This window comes from Anomaloglossus baeobatrachus, chromosome 11 (genome assembly GCF_048569485.1).
Source record: "Anomaloglossus baeobatrachus isolate aAnoBae1 chromosome 11, aAnoBae1.hap1, whole genome shotgun sequence".
In the NCBI taxonomy this organism is placed as follows: Eukaryota; Metazoa; Chordata; class Amphibia; order Anura; family Aromobatidae; genus Anomaloglossus; species Anomaloglossus baeobatrachus.
Window position 1 is genome coordinate 21,067,875 of NC_134363.1, and position 25,504 is coordinate 21,093,378.

At 43.6% G+C, this 25,504-nt stretch overlaps 1 protein-coding gene across 1 annotated transcript in view; it reads left to right on the top strand.

Moving 5' to 3' along the window:
• Positions 1–432: 432 nt before the first annotated feature.
• The window catches only part of LOC142255707 (NACHT, LRR and PYD domains-containing protein 12-like), a 37,257-nt gene continuing 12,185 nt past the window's right edge, over positions 433–25,504 (top strand). Inside the window, exons 1-6 of the mRNA XM_075327161.1 lie at positions 433–797; positions 2,267–2,353; positions 9,646–9,687; positions 10,953–10,994; positions 14,023–15,811; positions 20,664–20,750. Coding sequence (XP_075183276.1) covers positions 473–797; positions 2,267–2,353; positions 9,646–9,687; positions 10,953–10,994; positions 14,023–15,811; positions 20,664–20,750 — 2,372 coding nt within the window. The 5' untranslated portion in view covers positions 433–472. The remainder of the gene's footprint in view (positions 798–2,266; positions 2,354–9,645; positions 9,688–10,952; positions 10,995–14,022; positions 15,812–20,663; positions 20,751–25,504) is intronic.

Below are 25,504 nucleotides of genomic sequence, written 5' to 3' on the forward strand. Positions count from 1 at the left end.
CTCAGAGAACACGTTTAACCCTTTTCGAACATGTACGGTGTATATTATGAATGTTTTTTTATGGGTGTGCTTCTTACAGTACAGGGTAGAGCTAAGCTAAAAAAAACCCAACATTTTTTAATTGTCTCTTTTAGGAAATTTGAACCTGCAAACATAGTATAGTAGAATATTGTGAAATTGATGGTCTCCTATGAAGCCAAACATCAACTGGCTTTGATAGGAAATCTTAAAGGGTTCACATGGGGGTTTTAGAAAGGCCTACCCAGACGCCATGGCAAGTGATCAGCACTCCAGGATTTCCCATGGCCATGAGAAGTAATGACCTCCATGTTGAATCCTGTTTACTTGACAATGACAATAAAGAGTATGTCCGCCATACATGTGTGGCGGCCGTAGCTAAGGGCCCGAATAGAGTGAGGGCCAAATTGACTCCCGTATGACATTGGGTCTTCTTGTTCTCTCATGTTTCTAGATGTCGGGGAAGACAGAATGTCTCTCTAAAGTCCAGTCTTGTAGACCATCACTGACGAAGTGGTTGGAGAAGAATCCAGCCTTGTTGCTGCGGTGGCTTCACGATGATGGTGCCATATCCCAACAGATTTATTTTAACCTTCTGGAGAAGAGACCGGAGAGCAACCAGGTCATCTCCATGATGGAAATCATGCTGAAGAATGAGAACAGCTGCCGGACGTTCATCCATGTTCTCCAGCAGGTCCAAGAACATTACTGCCCAGAGTTCCGCGAATGGCTGAGAAACACGTTCCCTGTCTACTACATGCAGCCGTCTGGTGCCATTGGTAAGCTTGCACCCATAAAATGGCGCAGTCATGCTTTACTCTACAAAAAGGACACCCTCACTGATGGGAAACTTAACTAAATTAGCGACATGACCGTCATCTCGATGAAACCCTGATTAGAAGAATACCACCTGCCATGTTATATAGTTAGTAACCTCAGCTCATATCTTCTTGCTCCATGACTTCTACTAAAAGAAGTCTCTGATCTTCAAGGGGACCTGTTAAGAAGTCGAAAATGGCAAGTATTTGCTCCTATTTTATTTCCCTGGCTTTCCTGTGTTTTACAGGTTTTATTTTGAATATATCAGTCATAAGGTTCAAGTGATATGCCAAGTTCACAAGATAATTATGCAGAGGAGCCTGAGGACACGCCCACGAGGATCTTGTGAGCCACCTTCTCTGTAAACACTGTATAAATTGGCACCAAATAAAAAGGCCCATATTTCTGGAACTGTATAGCAGATTTAAAACTAAAAAACAATACTAAGGAGCAGCGTAAATAAAATAAGAACAAAATCTGGCCAATTTCTACCTGGTCTGGTGACAGGTCCTCTTTAAAGGGGAACTTCCCCTAAATTTATTTTCTTCAGTGACTAAAGAGGACTTCATTTGGGGCAAATCTGTGGGAGATTTAAGAAAATCCAGGAAATGGTAGAAGTTGTAATGCTCATGGCCGGTGTAAGGGCAGTGAGCGAGCGGATTAGTGGATCCACTGGACCACAAGAGGGACCCTTAGTGGGAATGGCTTAACTAAGTGCCCACCTCGAGGTGGACGCCAGGTACCACTCCAAGGGCAGTGACCGGGACTGCGGCAGCTGACCCCTAGAGCAAGTGACGGACCCAGGAATAGACGGGTACAAGCGGTGTGACTGAGGCAGACTGGACAGGCAGTTACAGATGGGAATGGTTGGCTCGCCAAGGATAGACAGGTATGGGAAGGCGGGTACTAGAGAAGGACACGGATAACAACAAAGGAGCTCAAAACCTGATAACTAGCTAGGTAGCAGATTGCCTGACTAACTGAAGGCATTGCATAGGCACCTCCTCTAATAGGAGGGTGCCTTAAATATATTCCTGGAAATAGCATGCCGGCCCTTTAAGAGGAGGATCGGTGTGCGCATCTTAGGTGCACTCCCGGGAACCCTGTGTGGCATGTACAGGGCCCAGGAGATTAAGAAGGCAGCATCACACATGGATGGCTAGGGGAGTGGGGGAGAGGATGCGACCCGGCAAGGGCGGTGAGCAAGTAGGCATCTCTGCAGAGACACCAGCGCTACAGAAGCATTGTATACAGGGGTATAAACTATAGGAGCAGAGATTGTGTTTAACATTCATCGGCCCCCGGAGATCCTAGCGGTTAATCCGATAGGCTACCAAGTGTCATTCCCACACCTAAGGAGGGGTCATTAATGTCATCATAGTGCCAGACAACACCTTTAATTTCCTAATTTCAACTCTTGTCATAACAGATCTTGAGAAACCAATGAAAAAGTCGACCTGGTCAAAAATAAAAGGTGGATTCAAACGTGGAAAGAAGTACAACCTGGAGAAAGAAGGTGAGTACCGCCTATCTGGGTACCACACACTTATAGTTCTGCCTCATCTAGTGGTATGTAAAAAAGCGTAAAGGCCTAATTCTTCTTACAGCTGAAGGTTTGTTCTATTGTGTCCAGTCTTGACAATCCTTTGTGACCCACATATCTCAGCAGCACAAATCTGTCTCCTGCCCTGATAGTTTGTTGCAATGAATGAGTCTAGATTTTAAACTGTTTAGTCTAAGGAGGATACAATTTTATCTCCCCAAAATGTTTTAATTTAATTATTGACCAGCTTCTGCAAAGGAATGAATTTTTGTAATTTACTCCTTTACCTTATCTTGTTATCTTTCCCCACATTCTGAAAGTGCTGTTTCAACTGCCTTGCTTATGCACTTGGAGTAGCTGTTTTGATACGCAGGTCTATCAAATATCCATACTCCTTAGTGAGCCCCTCTGCTCCTCTTCCCCATCTTCGGACACTATTTACAAACTCTATCCCTGTCTAAGCATGAGGGGGGGGGAGCAGACTCCTTTATCTTATCTTGCTACCCTTTTTCCCACATTCTGAAAGTACTGTTTCAGCTGCCTTGCTTATGCACGTGGAGTAGCTGTTTTGATCAGGTCTATCAAATATCCATGGACTCCTTAGTGAGCTTCTCTGCTCCTCTTACCCATGTTCGGACATTTTTTAAAAAACTCTCTCCCTCTCTAAGCATGAGGGCGAAGCAGAAAAGTTCGGATATTTGCTAATCCTGCAGCTCAAAACAGCTACTGTAAGTGCATGAACAAGGCAGCTGAAACAGCACTTTCAGAATGTGGGGAAAAAAGGAAACAAGATAAGGTAAAGCAATAGATTGCAAAAATTAATTCCTTTGCAAACATTGATCAATAATTTAAAAAAAAAAAAAAATGTTTTAAGGTAAAATCACCTTGCTTAGCCAGCTGCTCAGCATTAGGCCCCCTTCACATGTCCGTGAAAAACGTTTATGATACCACACTAAGAGCAGGAACTTTACACTCACCTGTCCCCAGTGCTGATGTCTCCGGCGCTGCTGTCTCCAGTGCTGCTGCTGCTTCCGGGTCCATGGTGCAGTGATTATTCATGAGCATAACCCCAGATTTTTAGAATTTTTTCGCATGACAGGTTCCCTTTAATGTAAAGATACATATATTAAAATAGTACAAACTGGCTGTGGAGTAGCAAATGGCACATGTGCAGGTTCTATGTACACCTCAGGAGGTCACTTCCATGTTTTTCGCAGACCCGTCAGGTTTTTAATTGCACGCATGGACAAAAAAGACTCAGAATGTAAAACATTTGTGCCATTTTTCTTCCCTGAAAACATGTGTTTTTTGATTGTTGTAACCGGTGTAGACGACTGACTGCTGGTGCTTGCAATTAACAGGACTGGCACCAGCGAAATCAACAAGGACAAGCTGACCCAAGAAGCCTAGAAATCCACCCCACCCGCCCTGCAAAAACATACTACAAAAACTGCCACGCACGATCAGGAATAACCGAACACTGCGTAGAACTGGGCCTAAGAACTGATAATCTACCCTGAACCTGCAAAGTCCCCAGAATTAACTAAACGTTTAAAAGCTTTGTCCTCTCTGGATAATTTTTTTTGAAGGGTCACTCAACACTAAGTTGACATAGAACGTTTGGTGATAAAAAGTAATCCATGGGTTAATTCGGCAGGAGGTGTTAGTTATATTTGCAGCACCTCCAGAGGAGAAACAAGGTATTACACAATTCCTGTAGAAATCAATGGGCTTCTGGCAACTGGTCCTCCAGGTAATAGATGAAAGTCCTGAATAGGTGGGTCCCATCTATTACCTAAAAGTCCTCAATTAATGTATTAAAAATGTAAACGTAGGAGTTGGCACAAAGCTGGGTACACGCAAGGGAGGAAAGGAGCCAAGTTTTTTCCATGTTTTATTATATATCAACGAAATATATTTGTTAGAAGAACCCTGTTTGTAAAAGGGTTTCTCAGTATATAGTTCTCTTCAATTTATCTCATACCTGCCAACGTTACTACTGGAGGGAAAAGGAATGACAAGTCCGGCTAATCATCTATGTACCTACCACGCTAAATAATACAGGCTCAGGAACAAAAACTAAATATACCAACTTTACTACTGGAGGGAAGGGGAATGACAAGTCCGGCTAATCATCTATGTACCTACCACGCTAAATAATACAGGCTCAGGAACAAAAACTAAATATACCAACTTTACTACTGGAGGGAAGGGGAATGACAAGTCCGGCTAATCATCTATGTACCTACCACGCTAAATAATACAGGCCCAGGAACAAAAACTAAACAAACCAACATTACTGAGCAAACACAAGTACCCACATTTCGCGAACTTATCCATCTTTACCGGGATGAGATGAAAATTCTGGATAAATTGGGATTCCCATCAGGAACAAGTAATCACAAACCTACAAGATTGGCAATAACTAGATTATTCAATGACTCAGAACCCTAAGAAAAGCCAAAAATGAGAATTTGTCTACCCTGTGCATTGCTTATGTCACGCTAGGTATAAGGAAGTACCAAGCGATTGGCAAAAGAGAAGGGAAATTCTGACTTTTGGTAAGGGGGAAATGGTGACCCCTTAACAAAGCTACCGATGCTCCCTGGAGTCCCTCACCACCCTAGATAGGTTCTGCACCTATGTGCCGAGATGGATATCTGACTCTAGGTATCCCTATTTCTGGCCCCTAGCTTCACTCACCACCCTAGAAAGGTTCTGCACCTATGCGCCAAGTGGGAGACCTGACCCTAGGTATCACTACTGTTGGCCCCTGGCTTCCATCACAACCCTACAAGGTTCCGCACCTATGCACCGAGTAGGACCTGACCCTGGCTGACCCTGAAATAGGCCCTAAGTAAGGAACGGATGGGATGAGCGCTTAGTCAACCCCACTAAGTTCTAAAGAAGACACAGGAATAAAAAAAAGAGGGGGAAAATGAAAAGTAACTTATCTTCAGATGACTCAGGGAGAGGAACTGCAACAACAACAAAGTTTCTCCAGATGAATCTAAGCCGACTGCTTGCACTGAAGACTTCTTAAGGATATTAGACCTATTACCAGCAGAGAGTAAGGGAAAATGAGGGTATATAAAGACACAAAGGGAAGTTCTGATGAAAAACAGCCTGACCCTGGCTGACCCTGTAATAGGCTCTATGTAGAGAATGGATGGGATGAGCGCTAGTCAACCCCACTAAGCTCTAAGGAAGATACAGGAAGCACAAGTAAGGGAAAGTGAATGAATATTTTATCTCCAGATGACTCAGGGCGAGGACCTGTAACAGTTTGTCCAGATGTATGCAAGCCGACTGCTTGCACTGAAGATTTGTTAAGGCTATTAGACCTATTGCCAGCACAGAAGAAGTGGAAATGAGGGTATATAAAGACACCAAGGGAGGTGCTGATGAAAAACAGCTGAAAGGGTGAGGAACTCTGCAGGGTCCCAAAGGGAAAGGGATGAAAACTAAATAGAAGAGATACACAGAACACCAAATACACCAAACAGGAATAATAGAAGGTCAGGGAGCAGTTTGCGCAGCCAAATGCTGCGACCTTCTATAGCCGGACACCACAGGACTGTGTGTCACCCGTGACAGCCAGTCCATTCATTCTCCATAAGACTGGCAGAGCACAGTGCCTAGCATAAAAAAATGGCATAAAAAATGAATGGATCAAAGGTGCAAATAATGAGCGCCGCTAAATTGAAATAGCTGATACCAATCAATGGTTGGTCTAAATTATTCCCTTCTTGAAACTAATATTTTGCATAAACATTGGCTTTGTTTTAATAATAAAGAATATAATAATAATTCATATTTTCTAGCGACATCATCCCAGTATATAACCGCTCTTTTATTATTACTACTATGGCACTATTATTAAAAATAAAAAGGTTTTATTCACTCCAGTCTGTGGCTTTGTTGCCATTGGGATATATTCACATGCATCATATTTTCGTGACTTTGCTATTTTACTTTATAGAACACTTCTCAGACCGGGGCTGTAATTTATGATGCATAGCATGAGGTGGTGCAAACTTTGTACCCATCGCCATGCCCACATTCCTATAAGTTAATGCAAACTCTAAGGTTACTGGTGACTCCCCAGCATTTCCAAAACTATAAGCCTCAGCTTATAATTATTTGTAACTAGCTGTAGTACCCGGGCGTTGCCCAGGATATTATCTGTCTCTCTCCCAGTCTCCGTCTGTCTGTCTCTTTCTGTCTCCGTCTTTACCTGTCTGTCTGTCTCTCTTTCTGTGTCTTTACCTGTCCGTCTCTGTGTGTCTGTCTGTCTGTCTCTTACCCTGTCTGTGTCTCTGTCTCTATCCATGTCTCTGTCTCTCTCTCTTTCTCTGTATCGGTCTCTCTCTATCTCTGTGTCTGTCTGTATCTTCCCCATCTTTCTTTCCCCGTCTGTCTCTTTCCCCGTCTGTCTCTGTCTCTTTGCCTGTCTTTTTCCTTGTCTATCTCTTTTCATGTTTTTGTCTCCTTCCCTGTCTCTTTTCCTGTCTGTCTCTGTCTGTCTCTTTGACTGTCTGTGTCTCTCTCTGTCTCTTTCCCTCTCTGTCTGTCTCTGTCTCTTTGACTGTTTCTCTCTGTGTCTCTTTTCCTGTCTGTCTCTGTCTCTTTGACTGTTTCTCTCTCTCTGTCTCTTTCCCTGTCTGTCTGTCTGTGTCTGTCTTTCTCTCTGTCTTTCTCTGTCTCTTTCCTTGTCTACCTCTTACTCTGTCTGTGCCTATATCCATCTGTCTTTATGGCTCTCTCTATCTGTCTCTTTCCCTGTCTGTCTGTCTCTTTGACTGTCTCTGTCTGTCTCTGTCTGCCTCTGTCTGTCTCTTTGACTGTCTACCTCTTACTCGGTCTGTGCCTTTGTCTGTCTCTATCTCTTTCTGTCTCTCTCTAGCTCTCTCCCCACCGACATCTTATTATCTCACACATAAGCTTCTTATACTAACAATTTCCTTTATTCCTATAGCAACCACTCACAGCTGCTATTAACCTGTAGCTCACAGCTCCATTGACTTTAATGGAGGCAGGTTTTTGGAGAGTAACTGTAAAGCGCGGGGTTACATTTTCCCTCAAAACATAGTCTATGGCGTTCCCTGAGTCACATGAGGTGTCTGTATAAACCTTTGTGATTGTAAATGCGACGGTGCAGATTCCTTTAGAGGACATACACACACATATACACATACATACACACACACACACACACACACACATACCCTCAGCTTTATATATTAGATTTTGAAGGAGACACAAGTTACATAATTCCTCTGTGTATTCCGGGCACGTATAGTTACTGGTGTATTGGTGTTGTGCCAAAAGTATCTTTGAAAGTGTGAAAGTTCATGAGTTATTATAGGAATATTGAGGAGCCGCCCGCCTTTTGCCCGGTGTTTCCTTGTCCGGCTCACGTAGCTCCTCTTTATGGCAGATGTGTTATCTGGGTTTGGATTATGAATTCAGGAATTTTTCTGAAAGTAAATAACCGCTGGGTAATAATCTACTTCATGTCCGTTCCGAGATCTACGCGACCTATAATGCAAAACTTGCATCATTTTACGATCAACCCTTCTTTTTCAGTTCAATCATTATCTCTGCTTGCCGTCATTTACCGTGATTGTGTAATTTCTAGTCCAGGCCACACAGGTTCATGGTTGCACTACAGTTGTCGGATGTGATGCTGGTCACTACTTACAGGTAGTACAAATGGTAGAGTAGTCAGGAAAACCGGGATATGGTAACAGGAGGATACATAGGGATATAAGGAGTACACAGACGTGTAGTCAGGTCACTATCCGAGGGTCAGAATTCCAGGAAGGCATGTAATGGATTAAGATGTGGTCAGGTAACGGTCAGAGGTCAAAAGCCAGGAGGTCACGAAAGGAACAGGGAGCGGGCAGAGAGGAGTCAAACAACAGTCTGGGGTCAGGAAACCAAGATCAGAGCACAGAGAGGAACACAGGCCAACAGCACAACTGCAGAACCAAAATGTACGACTGGCAAGGTTCTGGGAGAGCATGCTCAGTAAAGCAGAGCAATTACCCAGAAGATGGAACACTTGAGCAATCAGCACCTCCCAGAACCTGCATGGAAGCTTGCACTGTCAATCAACCTGCCAGCCATTAGCCCAGGAAAGCACAAAAGAGCATCTCCTAGTGTTCAAGATGTTCTGCACAGAGGAATTGTCACATTGGAGATGTGTTTTGCACCTATGAGGCCATCATAACGTAAAAGTAAAATAATGAAGGTACCCATTGCATGATGTCAAGCAGAGACCTTGGAAATCATGAGGAATTAATACAAAGATTGATAACTTTTCCTTGTACCTTTTTAAGAAACACGGTCCCCAATAGTAATGTCTAGATCAGTGTTCCTCCAACTCCAGTCCTGAAGGCCCACCAACAGGTCATGTTTTCAGGATTTCCTTAGTATTGCACAGGTGATAACTTAATAACCTGAACAGGTGATGATTGAAACATCCATGCAATGCTAAGGAAATCCTGAAAACATACATTGTTGGTGAGCCTTGAGGGCTGGAGTTGAGGAACCCTGATCTAGAGGAACCTCAATATCATGGACTGACATTTTTGTTCTGGCCAAGTAGGAATTACCTTCAATTTCTTAAGTTTTTATGGGTTCTCCTCAACTTTGATCTTCTGAAGTGCACCACTCTTTAGCCTCCTGGCTTCTTGGTTGGCAGTGGATAATGGGCTCCTTATGATTGACCTTTTAGGCCATCAGCAAGGTTGTGCCACCAGCCCGAACTGTGTACGTTCCCGTGCTCCACGATAGAGGCAGCTTGGCTTCGGAAAAACGTGGGGAGACCAAAAATCCACTGAACTGACCAACTTCAGAGAAGTCCCTTTAATCTCGTCGGTAAATGGTTTCTTGCTCAAGAAGCCTATGATAGATGGCAGCACTAGTCTAATATAGGCAACACTTTCTTGGACATCAAAGAGTGTGTTCTCTTTTGGCAAACGCGAGACACCCTTGTCCTAAATGGTCAACCATTTAATTCCTCTGTAATATTCCATCTCCAATGACATGACCGCATTCTGAAAGTGATGGTCGCGGAAAGCCAAAGGATGGCACTGGTAAAAGCCAGTAGGTCCAGTCAATGTTTCCACCATGGATGAGAGTTTGGAAGCACCAATGGACATAAGATCCCTAAAATCTAACAGGATTAAAGGGTTTGGTTATGACTTTGGATCATGGATGTTCTTGATGTGATGTTGTATTATTCTATTTTTCTCCAGGCCCACCATCCAGTGCCCCCGGTGAACACCCACAGATAAAAGGTATATATAGTTACTTTTCTCCCACAGGTTGAATAGATTGTATATTATTTCTGTTTTATTGATTCCCAACTTCTAAATATTGATGGTGCTGCTTATCTCTTAAGGAGTTGTCACAGAGTTTTGCTCAAAACTCGTCAATTGTCATGGCGGCATCAGACGTTACACAAGCAGGCTCGGGCGTCGACCAGCAGTGGGTTAATTAATGGTCAGGGTAGCAAGAGTTAATCTCTGCTAGCCTGTTGGTTACCTCTAGGACCACATGTTGTTGGAAACCAGCACATTCACTCCCCACCTTTTTAAGATGGTGGAATCTGTCCTCCCATGCCGACTATAGTTTATCGCTGCATTGTGCTGTTGTGTCCAGTTTTGTTGGTGATTGTATTCTTTCTGAGTCACGCAGGCAAGCTCGGGTGTCGACCAGCTGTGTGCTCATTAATGGTCAGGCTAGCAAGAGTTAACCTCTGCTAGCCTGCTGGTTACCTCTGGTACCACATGTTATTGGAAACCTATCATATTCACATCCAGCTTTTTTAAGATGGTGGAATCTGTCTTCCCATGCCGACTATAGTTTATTGCTGTGTTGGTCTGTGTGCTGTTGTGTTCCACCCTAGTTGGTGATTATATTGTGTAGTGCTTGATGTTGTTGTGAAATTCTCTCATCGTCTTGTTGTTTCCTCCCTGCTCTTATTTTCCTCCTTATGGTCGTATTGTCTTAGAATGTTGATAGAGTTATGGTTTCCCTTGTTTGTCTATCTCTGTTGGTTTTATCACACTCCTGTCCCGGCCCTCCCTTGGGGTAGAAGAAGCAGGGCCAGAAAGGCGGCTCAGACATCCTCACCTTCAGAGGTAACTCTGAGATAAGGGATAGCAAAGGTCCCACTAGTCTTAGGGCCAGTCTAGGAGCCCCGGTCACCTGCTCTCCCCAATCATTGTGACTGGAGTAGGCAAGTAAAATGTATCATACCATGTTCCTTCCATGCATATTCTGTACCCCCTCTACACCTCACGTCCCCCTTCCCCGAATTCATGGGGCACAAAAAACCTTCCAAAATCACAGATTTCCAATAGTGAATTCAGAGAGTTGTCAACTATGGAGTAATTGAACCAATCCATTCCATGTTCCCACCAGATATCACTGTTGGGTCTAGAGGTCCCTAAAGAAATTAAACTTATAATCGTATTGGTGTCAATTCACTAAAATCTAATTTTTAAGATTAATTCAAGTCTTAACTTTTGTTTTTGACCATATATTTTTCTCCCTGTAGGAGAACCATCTGGTGTACCAAGTGAACAGCAACAGTTTGAAGGTAGGTTTACTCTAAGCGGAAATTGCCCAACCAGAAAATCCTAAAGTTTTATTTCACAGAATATAATTAATAATAATTTTATTCATTTATATAGCGCTATTAATTCCATAGCACTTTACATACATTGGCAACACTGTCCCCATTGGGGCTCACAATCTAGAGTCCCTATCTGTATGTCTTTGGAATGTGGGAGGAAACCGGAGTACCCGGAGGAAACCCACGCAAACACGGGGAGAACATACAAACTCCTTGCAGATGGTGTCCTTGGTGGGATTTGAACCCAGGACCCCAGCGCTGCAAGACTGCAGTGCTAGCCACTGAGCCATAGAATGTTTTTATTCATTTTGTTAAAAATAAGTTAAATATTTGAGAATTGTGCTAGTAATAGTGACTTCATGGGAAAATAAAAGGGATTATAAGGGAAACTGAAGGGGGGAAGTAACACGTGACGGACCGTGCCTGATGAACCTCTTAGTGAGTAACTACAATGTAAGATTGGTTCTTTAAGGATCCAAGTTTATTTGGTTATTTTTCATTGTTTATTTGCTTCCAACAATTCAGCAACTTTCTAAAAAGTCTTCATTCGAAACATCCTTTATTTTGCTGTTGTAAAGTCTGTGTTCTCCTGTACATAGCTGGCTGTCTTGCTGCTTCTTACACAGAACTGATAGTACCCTACTCCTGGAGGTGTCGAGTCTGTGTTTCTCTTGTACATAGCTGGCTGTGCTGCTGCTTCTTATACAGATCTGATAGTACCCTACTCATGGAATTGTCGAGTCTGTCTTTCTCCTGTACATAGCTGGCTGTGCTGCTGCTTCTTACACAGATCTGATAGTACACTACTCCTGGAGGTGTAGAGTCTGTGTTTCTCCTGTACATAGCTGGCTGTGCTCCTGCTTCTTCCACAGAGCTGACAGTCACTACTCCTGGAGGTGTCGAGTCTGTGTTTTTCCTGTACATAGCTGGCTGTCCTGTTGCGTCTTACACAGATCTGATAGTACACTACTCCTGGAGGTGTCAAGTCTGTGTTTCTCCTGTAAACAGCCGGATGTGCTGCTGATTCTTCCACAGACCTGATCGTACACTACTCCTGGAGGTGTCGAGTCTGTGGTTATCCTGTACATAGCAGGCTGTGCTGCTTCTTACACAGATCTGATAGTACACTACTCCTGGAGGTGTAGAGTCTGTGGTTATCCTGTACATAGCAGGCTGTGCTGCTTCTTACACAGATCTGATAGTACACTACTCCTGGAGGTGTAGAGTCTGTGGTTATCCTGTACATAGCAGGCTGTGCTGCTTCTTACACAGATCTGATAGTACACTACTCCTGGAGGTGTCGAGTTTGTTTCTCCTGTACATAGCTGGCTGTGCGGCTGCTGCTGCTTACACAGATCTGATAGTACACTACTCCTGGAGGTGTAGAGTTTGTTTCTCCTGTACATAGCTGGCTGTGCGGCTGCTGCTGCTTACACAGATCTGATAGTACCCTACTCATGGAATTGTCGAGTCTGTGTTTCTTCTGTACATAGCTGGCTGTCTTGCTGTGTCTTACACAGATCTGATAGTTACTACTCCTGGAGGTGTAGAGTCTGTGTTTCTCCTGTACATAGCTGGCTGTGCTGCTGATTCTTCCACAGATCTGAGGGTACACTACTACTGGAGGTGTCGAGTCTGTTTTTCTCCTGTACATAGCTGGCTGTGCTACTGCTTCTTACACAGATCTGAGAGTACACTACTCCTGGAGGTGTCGAGTCTGTGTTTATCCTGTACATAGCTGACTGTGCTGCTGCTTCTTACACAGATCTGATAGTACCTTACTCCTGGAGGTGTCGAATCTGTGTTTTTCCTGTACATAGCTGGCTGTGCTGCTGCTTCTTACACAGATCTGATAGTACACTACTCTTGAGGGTGTTGAGTCTGTGGTTATCCTGTACATAGCTGGCTGTGCTGCTGTTACTTCTTACACAGATCTGATAGTACACTACTCCTGGAGGTGTCGAGTCTGTGGTTATCCTGTACATAGCTGGCTGTGCTGCTGCTTCTTACACAGATCTGATAGTACACTACTCCTAGAGGTGTCAACTGCTGCTAGGTATAGGGTTAGTACCAAGTGAACATCAAAAGGGAAGGGAAACCCTACGTCTAGAAAAGGGGAAGATGGTGACCCCTGATGAAATCTACTGCTGATCTCTGGGGTCCCTCACCACTTAGGTGCTGCACCTATGCACCGAGCCGGATACCTGACCCTAGTCTGACCCTAAAGCTGGGCCCTAGATAGGGAATGGATGGGATGAGCTCTTATTCAACCCCACTAAACACTAAAGAAGACACAGGAAGCACAGACATGGGGAAAGTGCATGGACACCTTATCTCCAGATGCCTCAAAGAAATTTAGCAAGATCCTACAGATGTGTGCAAGCCGCCTGCTTGCATCCAGAGCTTGTGAAGGAACTGAATATCACCAGCAGAAGTCCAGGAAAAATGAGGGTATTTAAACCCAAGGGGAAATACAGATGATCAGGAGCTGAAGGGAACAGGAGCTCTGTAGGGTCCTAAAGGGAAAAGGATGAAAACCCAGCAGAGGAGATACCCAGTACACTGAATACTAACAGGAGGAACAATAGAAAGTCATTGAGCATTTTATGCTGTGACCTTCTTTTGCCGGACACCACAGGACTGTCTGTAACCCGGGACACTCTACTCTCGCAATCCCCTCTTTCATTGGTCATAATGTTAAATAAATATCAGAGGCGCGCATGGGGATTTTTAAGGAGGCACAGTTCTAATATCCAAGCTCTTCAATATGTCAATCAATGTTTAAAGGGGTTGTCCATGGCTACTTTCCTTAACAACCAGCGCCACACCTGTCCAACATGTATTATGCGACCTCACTCATTTCAGTGTAGCTGGGCTGCAATACCAAACGTAACCCAAGGTCAGGGGTGGCGCTGTTGTTCAAGAAAGCAGCCATGTTTTTCTTATCTCGGACAAACCTTTCATGGTTGACCCTTTTTGTTCTTTTCTTTAGATGCTTTGCAAGATCACATGCAGTCCCAACTAAAACAAAATGTCAAGATCCAAGGAAAGCTGGAGACCTCTCATTCCTGGTGTGAGATGTTTGAAATCCGATACACCGAGCTTTTTATAACAGATGAAGATCCAGCCGGGCTGGAGGGCCAGCACGAGTATCTGGTCCTGGCCAACCGACGGGCACGCATGTATGAGCACAACAAGCACCAGAAAATCAATGTCGTCGACATCTTCTCCCCTCTAGAACCAACGTCTCAAGGACCTAAGATCGTGTTAATGACGGGAATAGCCGGAATTGGGAAGACCTATGCTATGCAGAGAATTATGCATGAGTGGGCCATCGGGAAGGCCTTCAACAAAGTCTCATGTGCCATTAATTTTGCTTTCCGCGAGATAAACCTGTTGGAGGAGTCCATTAGCCTCGTTGAGCTCATAAAACAGAAACATGCCCACCTGCAGAACATAATGGAGCCCCTATGCAGCAATCCAGAGAAACTGTTGTTCCTTCTAGATGGTCTAGATGAATTTAAGCACTCTATAAGTCAAGGAAACAAGGTGCAAAGCTGCAAGGATCCCGCACCCATCAAGGATTTGGTTTACAGTCTTTTGAATGGGACATTGTTGAAAGGTGCGTCCATCGTGGTGACCAGCAGACCTCGACCATCCCTTCCTCTAGACAACTTTGACCGCAAAGTGGTCATCCTTGGATTCGAGGAGAAGCAAGTCAAAGATTTCTGTTTTCGGTTCTTCCGAGAAAAGACGTTATCAGAAGAAGTGTTGCATTACATTATGAAGAACGATAGCCTCTCAGGTTTATCCTTCATCCCTTTGTATTGTTTTATCATCTGTACGGCGTTAAGTCCCTTTTTTCAGGGCAAATCCGAAAAGTCCTGCCTGATGAAGCCACCAGAGACCATGACTGAGGTCTACAGGTGTTACCTGTGCACCATTATGCATCTCAGGGACGACACTCCAAAAGTTGATAATGAACCCATCATCCTCTGCAGTCAGGCCGTACTTGCCAGCAAAAAGGATAGTCTTTATCAACTTGGCAAACTAGCTTATGTCTCGTTGCTGGAAAGCAAAATCTTATTCACGTCTGAGGACCTACGCAGATTTGGCTTTGACCCTACACAACTACCAGACAGCTTCATTCATCGAATTTTCGTCAACGTCGATGGACAAGGTACTAAGGAGACGTTTGCCTTCTTCCATATGACCATTCAAGAATACTTTGCAGCCCTCCATTGTGTGGTTTCTATGAGTTCTTCAGAAGAGGAGCTACTACAATGCCTAGATCTCTGGTGTTTTGGAGTTTTTCCTCAAGTCCCGTTCCAAAGCGAGCTCCTGGCCACCACTACCAAACTCATGACTGCAAAGCAGTGTGAAAACCTACAAATGTTCTCTCGCTTCCTCATGGGCCTCATCTCATATAGGATAGAAGGAAAATTACGTGGCTTAGTGGACATTTTCACATGTGACATTCTGGGTCCTCTAACCAATTGGTTTAAAGGAAAAATTACATGTGAAGTGAACCAGAGGCTCCTCAACCTTCTCCACTGTTTGAGAGAACTGAGGCAAGAAGCTGTGGTCAAAGCGGTGGCCCCTGAAATCGATGAGGTTGACCTGTTCAAGGTGATACTGAACCCTGCCGACTGTGCTACTCTAAGCTACGTCCTACAGCACTCTACCAGTAGGCTAAAGACTCTGAACCTCGGCTACACAAACATCGGCATTCAAGGACTACGACGGCTGCAACCGCTTCTCCATCGATGCCAAACCTTATAGTGAGTATGGAAAACACACTGTTACGATTGTGATGGATTGTGAAGACAATTGTTGACAAGTTCAGTCCATTTCCAATGAATTGTATTGGTTCCTCGAAGGTACTGCTTCTCTATTTGAGGTTATTTTGGTGGCTACAGTGTTGATGTTCAAGAATTGGGTTCCATGACATGCCAAATCAGAGATGGCACCAATGTCTTGCCAGTACGGAGCAAGATGTTGGTTGAGGGCATGAGATGCCTTGTGTAGACCCAATATTTTACGAGAACCAGTACAGGCAACTCTACCATGTACTGAAGAACTCCAAATCTTATGGTCTACAGACTGGTTTAGCCAAAAACCCATGATCCTTACTAGTTGGACACTGTCTTGCTTGATTGTCCCCTATACTCTTCTTCCTTCTGGAGGACAGTAAAGTTGTATGAATTATGGTGCACCCTCAACCTGAAACTACAACGTAGCATGAAAAGAAGGCATTGAAATCTGGTAAAATGGGATTTTCAACATGGTAACCCAATGTACAAGTGTTTGTACATCAATGGCCACCCGGAATATTACCGGGTCCTAAACAGTGACCTATTTCTAGTCAAAGAAACCTCTGACAAGTGCATATTAAAATTGCCTTCCTACACCTAGAAACACCCGTTGTGCACACAATGATGTCACAAATTCATCTGCCCAGTCGGTCACATCCACAGATACTGTATCGTGAAAGTGTTATGACACCCAAAGGTGACTGAAAGATAGAACAAAAATAGCAATGGTTGTGAACTAGGCACAAGGTCAGGATAACAATGGGGACTATAGGGAAGAGAAGCCACAGGTAATGAGGGCTGTACGGCACTAGACAGAGGGGGTGCACCCTACAACTGGCGTCTTACAATCTATACAGTATTAGAATATATATATATGTGTGTATTACAAATATTCATAGAAGGAGGAAGAGTTAGAAAGTCTGAGCGTTATCAGGTATCATAAAGGAGATTGCTATCAATTTCTAAGCTCAATAACACAGAATAAACATGATCCCAACAATAAAAGTATTGACAAAGTTCGTGAATCAAAGTCTTAATAACTTTCTTATCTAAATTTGATAAAATGTGTGGCTTTGAATCCAAGAATATAACTACTATAATACTGCTCCTACAGTGCCTACAAGTAGTATTCAACCCCCTGCAGATTTAGCAGGTTTACACATTCGGAATTAACTTGGCATTGTGACATTTGGACTGTAGATCAGCGTGGAAGTGTGAAATGCAGCAAAAAAGAATGTTATTTCTTTTTTTTTTTTTTTTTTTTAAATTGTGAAAAGTTTATTCAGAGGGTCATTTATTATTCAACCCCTCAAACCACCAGAATTCTGTTTGGTTCCCCTAAAGTATTAAGAAGCATTTCAGGCACAAAGAACAATGAGCTTCACATGTTTGGATTAATTATCTCTTTTTCCAGCCTTTTCTGACTAATTAAGACCCTCCCCAAACTTGTGAACAGCACTCATACATGGTCAACATGGGAAAGACAAAGGAGCATTCCAAGGCCATCAGAGACAAGATCGTAGAGGGTCACAAGGCTGGCAAGGGGTACAAAACCCTTTCCAAGGAGTTGGGCCTACCTGTCTCCACTGTTGGGAGCATCATCCGGAAGTGGAAGGCTTATGGAACTACTGTTAGCCTTCCACGGCCTGGACAGCCTTTGAAAGTTTCCACCCGTGCCGAGGCCAGGCTTGTCCGAAGAGTCAAGGCTAACCCAAGGACAACAAGGAAGGAGCTCCGGGAAGATCTCATGGCAGTGGGGACATTGGTTTCAGTCAATACCATAAGTAACGTACTCCACCGCAATGGTCTCCGTTCCAGACGAGCCCGTAAGGTACCTTTACTTTCAAAGCGTCATGTCAAGGCTCGTCTACAGTTTGCTCATGATCACTTGGAGGACTCTGAGACAGACTGGTTCAAGGTTCTCTGGTCTGATGAGACCAAAATCGAGAACTTTGGTGCCAACCACACACGTGACGTTTGGAGACTGGATGGCACTGCATACGACCCCAAGAATACCATCCCTACAGTCAAGCATGGTGGTGGCAGCATCATGCTGTGGGGCTGTTTCTCAGCCAAGGGGCCTGGCCATCTGGTCCGCATCCATGGGAAGATGGATAGCACGGCCTACCTGGAGATTTTGGCCAAGAACCTCCGCTCCTCCATCAAGGATCTTAAGATGGGTCGTCATTTCATCTTCCAACAAGACAACGACCCAAAGCACACAGCCAAGAAAACCAAGGCCTGATTCAAGAGGGAAAAAATCAAGGTGTTGCAGTGGCCTAGTCAGTCTCCTGACCTTAACCCAATTGAAAACTTGTGGAAGGAGCTCAAGATTAAAGTCCACATGAGACACCCAAAGAACCTAGATAACTTGGAGAAGATCTGCATGGAGGAGTGGGCCAAGATAACTCCAGAGACCTGTGCCGGCCTGATCAGGTCTTATAAAAGACGATTATTAGCTGTAATTGCAAACAAGGGTTATTTCACAAAATATTAAACCTAGGGGTTGAATAATAATTGACCCACACTTTTATGTTGAAAATGTATTAAAATTTAACTGAGCAACATAACTTGTTGGTTTGTAAGATTTATGCATCTGTTAATAAATCCTGCTCTTGTTTGAAGCTTGCAGGCTCTAACTTATTTGCATCTTATCAAACCTGCTAAATCTGCAGGGGGTTGAATACTACTTGTAGGCACTGTAGGTATAAGAATATAACTACTATAATACTGCCCCTATATACAAGAATATAACTACTATAATACTTCTACAATGTACAAGAATATAACTACTATAATACTGCCCCTATATACAAGAATATAACTACTATAATACTGCTCCTATGTACAAGAATATAACTACTATAATACTGCCCCTATGTACAAGAATATAACTACTATAATACTGCCCCTATGTACAAGAATATAACCACTATAATACTGCCCCCTATGTACAAGAATATAACTACTATAATACTGCCCCTATGTACAAGAATATAACCACTATAATACTGCCCCTATGTACAAGAATATAACTACTATAATACTGCCCCTATGTACAAGAATATAACTACTATAATACTGCTCCTATGTACAAGAATATAACTATTATAATACTGCCCCTATGTACAAGAAAATAACTACTATAATACTGCTCCTATGTAGAAGAATATAACTACTATAATACTGCTCCTATGTACAAGAATATAACTACTATAATACTGCCACTATGTACAAGAATATAACTACTATAATACTGCCCCTATGTACAAGAATATAACTACTATAATACTGCTCCTATGTACAGGATTATAACTACTATAATACTGCCCCCTATGTACAAGAATATAGCTACTATAATACTGCCCCTATGTACAAGAATATAACTACTATAATACTGCTCCTATGTACAAGAATATAGCTACTATAATAGTGCCCCTATGTACAAGAATATAACTACCGTACTATAATACTGCTCCTATGTACAAGAATATAACTACTATAATACTGCCCCTATGTACAAGAATATAACTACTATAATACTGCCCCTATGTACAAGAATATAACTACTATAATACTGCTCCTATGTACAAGAATATAACTACTATAATACTGCCCCTATATACAAGAATATAACTACTATAATACTGCCCCTATATACAAGAATATAACTACTATAATACTGCCCCTATGTACAAGAATATAACTACTATAATACTGCCCCTATGTACAAGAATATAACTACTATAATACTGCCCCTATCTACAAGAATATAACTACTATAATACTGTCCCCTATGTACAAGAATATAACTACTATAATACTGCTCCTATGTACAAGAATATAACTACTATAATACTGCCCCTATGTACAAGAATATAACTACTATAATACTGCCCCCTATGTACAAGAATATAACTACTATAATACTGCTCCTATGTACAAGAATATAACTGCTATAATACTGCTCCTATGTACAAGAATATAACTACTATAACACCGCTCCTATGTACAAGAATATAACTACTATAATACTGTCCCCTATGTACAAGAATATAACTACTATAATACTGCCCCTATGTACAAGAATATAACTACTATAATACTGCTCCTATGTACAAGAATATAACTACTATAATACTGCCCCTATGTACAAGAATATAACTACTATAATACTGCCCCTATGTACAAGAATATAACTAGTATAATACTGCTCCTATGTACAAGAATATAACTACTATAATACTGCCCCTATATACAAGAATATAACTACTATAATACTGCCCCTATATACAAGAATATAACTACTATAATACTGCCCCTATGTACAAGAATATAACTACTATAATACTGCCCCTATGTACAAGAATATAACTACTATAATACTGCCCCTATCTACAAGAATATAACTACTATAATACTGTCCCCTATGTACAAGAATATAACTACTATAATACTGCTCCTATGTACAAGAATATAACTACTATAATACTGCCCCTATGTACAAGAATATAACTACTATAATACTGCCCCCTATGTACAAGAATATAACTACTATAATACTGCCCCTATATACAAGAATATAACTACTATAATACTGCTCCTATGTACAAGAATATAACTACTATAACACTGCTCCTATGTACAAGAATATAACTACTATAATACTGCCCCCATGTACAAGAATATAACTACTATAATACTGCCCCTATGTACAAGAATATAACTACTATAATACTGCCCCTATGTACAAGAATATAACTACTATAATACTGCCCACTACTGTATCCACACTATAAATGTTTTTCCTTGTTTTCAGTTTGCGCTATAACTCCCTGGACAAAGAAGCCGCAGCAATAGAGGCCGATGTGCTGAAATCTCCAACGTGCCAAGTAAAAAGTCTCCTGTAAGTGTTAACCATATAATGTGTATTTTATTAGATACAGCAGGTGAAATAAGTATTGAACACGTCACCAATTTTCTAAGTAAATATATTTCTAAAGGTGCTATTGACATGAATTTATCAGCAGATATCAGTAACAACCCATCCGATGCACACAGGCAAAAAAAATCAACCCATAGATGTCCATATATTCAATGATGTATAATAATGAGAAATGACACAGGAAAAAAGTATTGAACACATGAAGAGAGGTGTAAAAAGCCAAGGAAAGTCCTGACACAAGATGATATCTATCGTTAATTAGAAAGCAATCCTGGCACTTAGGGAAAAATAATATCAGCTGCTTCAACTGAAGGTCTATAAAAGGGGGACTCATTACCAAGGTGCCACACAAGAAACATCTCATGATGGGTAAAACCAGTGAGCTGTCTCAAGACCTTCACAACCTTGTTTTTGTAAAACATACTGATGGCATTGGTTGCACAAGAATTTCTAAACTATTGAAGGTTCCAGTGACCACTGTTGGGGCCATAATGCAAAAGATGAAAGGACAATTTCACAATAACTAGATGTTCCCTGCAAGATTTCAGACAGAGGAGTGAAAATAATTATGAGAAGAGTTGTCCAAGAGCCAAGAATCACCTGTGGAGGCTACAGAAAGACCTGGAATCAGCAGGGTCAATTGTTTCACAGAAAATCAAAACTAATGCGCTCCCCTTCCATGGCCTGTATGCATGCTCCTGTATGCACGCTCCTGTATGCACGCTCCTGTATGCACGCTCATCACGTAAGACTCCATTGCTGAACATAAAGCAGGTTCAAGAGCGTTTAAAGTTTCGCAACAACATTTAGACCAGTCTGTGAAATACTGGGAGACTATTGTTTGGTCAGATGAGACCAAAATTGAACTCTTTGGAGGCCATAATACACTATTTGTTTGGAGGCCAAAAGGCAAATCATCCGAAAAACACCAACAGTGAAGTGTGGAGGTGGGAACATCATGGTGGGGGGCATATTTTCAGCAGACGGCGCTGGCAAACTTCATATAATGGAAGGATGAATGGACAAATGTACGGAGATATTCCTGATAAAAATCTGCTGCCCTGTACCAGGATGATGAAGATGAAACAAGGGAGGACATTTCACAAGACAATGACCCCAAACACACAGCCAAGGAGAGAGAAAATAAATCAGCTGGAATGGCCGAGCCAATCACCGGAGCTTAATCCAATAAAAAGTGTATGGAAGGAACTAAAGCTCAGAGATCATAGAAGGAGCCGGGACCTGCAGGATGTGAGGAGTGTGTGTGGAGGAATGGACCAAATCCCACCTGAGCAATGCAGGCGACTAGTGTCTCCATGCAGGATGTGAGGAGTGTGTGTGGAGGAATGGACCAAATCCCACCTGAGCAATGCAGGCGACTAGTGTCTCCATACAGGATGTGAGGAGTGTGTGTGTGGAAGAATGGCCAAAATCCATCTGAGCAATGCAGGCGACTAGTGTCTCCATACAGGATGTGAGGAGTGTGTGTGTGGAAGAATGGCCAAAATCCATCTGAGCAATGCAGGCGACTAGTGTCTCCATACAGGATGTGAGGAGTGTGTGCGGAAGAATGGGCCAAAATCCACCTGAGCAATGCAGGCGACTAGTGTCTCCATACAGGATGTGAGGAGTGTGTGTGGAAGAATGGCCAAAATCCATCTGAGCAATGCAGGCGACTAGTGTCTCCATACAGGATGTGAGGAGTGTGTGTGTGGAAGAATGGCCAAAATCCATCTGAGCAATGCAGGCGACTAGTGTCTCCATACAGGATGTGAGGAGTGTGTGCGGAAGAATGGGCCAAAATCCACCTGAGCAATGCAGGCGACTAGTGTCTCCATACAGGATGTGAGGAGTGTGTGTGGAAGAATGGCCAAAATCCATCTGAGCAATGCAGGCGACTAGTGTCTCCATACAGGATGTGAGGAGTGTGTGTGTGGAAGAATGGCCAAAATCCATCTGAGCAATGCAGGCGACTAGTGTCTCCATACAGCATGTGAGGAGTGTGTGCGGAAGAATGGGCCAATATCCACCTGAGCAATGCAGGCGACTAGTGTCTCCATACAGGATGTGAGGAGTGTGTGTGTGGAAGAATAGCCAAAATCTATCTGAGCAATGCAGGCGACTAGTGTCTCCATACAGGATGTGAGGAGTGTGTGTGGAAGAATCGACCAAAATCCACCTGAGCAATGCAGACGACTAGTGTCTCCATACAGGATGTGAGGAGTGTGTGCGGAAGAATGGACCAAAATCCACCTGAGCAATGCAGGCGACTAGTGTCTCCATACAGGATGTGAGGAGTGTGTGTGTGGAAGAATGGCCAAAATCCACCTGAGCAATGCAGGCGACTAGTGTCTCCATACAGGATGTGAGGAGTGTGTGTGTGGAAGAATGGCCAAAATCCACCTGAGCAATGCAGGTGACTAGTGTCTCCATACAGGATGTGAGGAGTGTGTGCGGAAGAATGGGCCAAAATCCACCTGAGCAATGCAGGCGACTAGTGTCTCCATACAGGATGTGAGGAGTGTGTGCGGAAGAATGGGCCAAAATCCCACCTGAGCAATGCAGGTACTAGTGTCTCCATACAGGATGTGAGGAGTGTGTGTGGAAGAATGGGCCAAAATCCACCTGAGCAATGCAGGTACTAGTGTCTCCATACAGGATGTGAGGAGTGTGTGTGTGGAAGAATGGGCAAAATCCACCTGAGCAATGCAGGCGACTAGTGTCTCCATACAGGATGTGAGGAGTGTGTGCGGAAGAATGGCCCAAAATCCACCTGAGCAATGCAGGCGACTAGTGTCTCCATACAGGATGTGAGGAGTGTGTGCGGAAGAATGGGCCAAAATCCCACCTGAGCAATGCAGGTACTAGTGTCTCCATACAGGATGTGAGGAGTGTGTGTGGAAGAATGGGCCAAAATCCACCTGAGCAATGCAGGTGACTAGTGTCTCCATACAGAATGTGAGGAGTGTGTGCGGAGAATGGGACAAAATTCACCTGAGCTATGCAGGCGACTAGTGTCTCCATACAGGATGTGAGGAGTGTGTGTGGAAGAATGGGCCAAAATCCACCAGAGCAATACAGGCGACTAGTGTCTCCATACAGGATGTGAGGAGTGTGTGTGTGGAAGAATGGGCAAAATCCACCTGAGCAATGCAGGCGACTAGTGTCTCCATACAGGATGTGAGGAGTGTTTGTGTGTGGAAGAATGGGCAAAATCCACCTGAGCAATGCAGGCGACTAGTGTCTCCATACAGGATGTGAGGAGTGTGTGTGTGGAAGAATGGGCAAAATCCACCTGAGCAATGCAGGCGACTAGTGTCTCCATACAGGATGTGAGGAGTGTGTGCGGAAGAATCGACCGAACTCCACCTGAGCAATGCAGGTACTAGTGTCTCCATACAGGATGTGAGGAGTGTGTGTGTGGAAGAATGGGCAAAATCCACCTGAGCAATGCAGGTGACTAGTGTCTCCATACAGGATGTGAGGAGTGTGTGCGGAAGAATTGACCAAAATCCACCTGAGCAATGCAGGTGACTAGTGTCTCCATACAGGATGTGAGGAGTGTGTGTGGAAGAATGGCCAAAATCCACCTGAGCAATGCAGGCGACTAGTGTCTCCATACAGGATGTGAGGAGTGTGTGTGGAAGAATGGCCAAAATCCACCTGAGCAATGCAGGCGACTAGTGTCTCCATACAGGATGTGAGGAGTGTGTGTGGAAGAATGGGCAAAATCCACCTGAGCAATCCAGGTGACTAGTGTCTCCATACAGGATGTGAGGAGTGTGTGCGGAAGAATTGACCAAAATCCACCTGAGCAATGCAGGCGACTAGTGTCTCCATACAGGATGTGAGGAGTGTGTGTGGAAGAATGGCCAAAATCCACCTGAGCAATGCAGGCGACTAGTGTCTCCATACAGGATGTGAGGAGTGTGTGTGGAAGAATGGCCAAAATCCACCTGAGCAATGCAGGCGACTAGTGTCTCCACACAGCATGTGAGGAGTGTGTGCAGAAGAATGGGCCAAAATCCAGCTGAGCAATGCAGGTGACAAGTGTCTCCATACAGGATGTGAGGAGTGTGTGTGTGGAAGAATGGGCCAAATCCACCTGAGCAATGCAGGCGACTAGTGTCTCCATACAGGATGTGAGGAGTGTGTGCAAAAGAATGGGCCAAAATCCACCTGAGCAATGCAGGCGACTAGTGTCTCCATACAGGATGTGAGGAGTGTGTGTGCGGAAGAATGGCCCAAAATCCACCTGAGCAATGCAGGCGACTAGTGTCTCCATACAGGATGTGAGGAGTGTGTGTGGAAGAATGGCCCAAAATCCACCTGAGCAATGCAGGCGACTAGTGTCTCCATACAGGATGTGAGGAGTGTGTGTGGAAGAATGGCCCAAAATCCACCTGAGCAATGCAGGCGACTAGTGTCTCCATACAGGATGTGAGGAGTGTGTGTGGAAGAATGGCCCAAAATCCACCTGAGCAATGCAGGCGACTAGTGTCTCCATACAGGATGTGAGGAGTGTGTGCGGAAGAATGGGCCAAAATCCACCTGAGCAATGCAGGCGACTAGTGTCTCCATACAGGATGTGAGGAGTGTGTGCGGAGAATGGGACAAAATCCACCTGAGCAATGCAGGCGACTAGTGTCTCCATACAGGATGTGAGGAGTGTGTGCGGAAGAATGGGCCAAAATCCCACCTGAGCAATGCAGGTG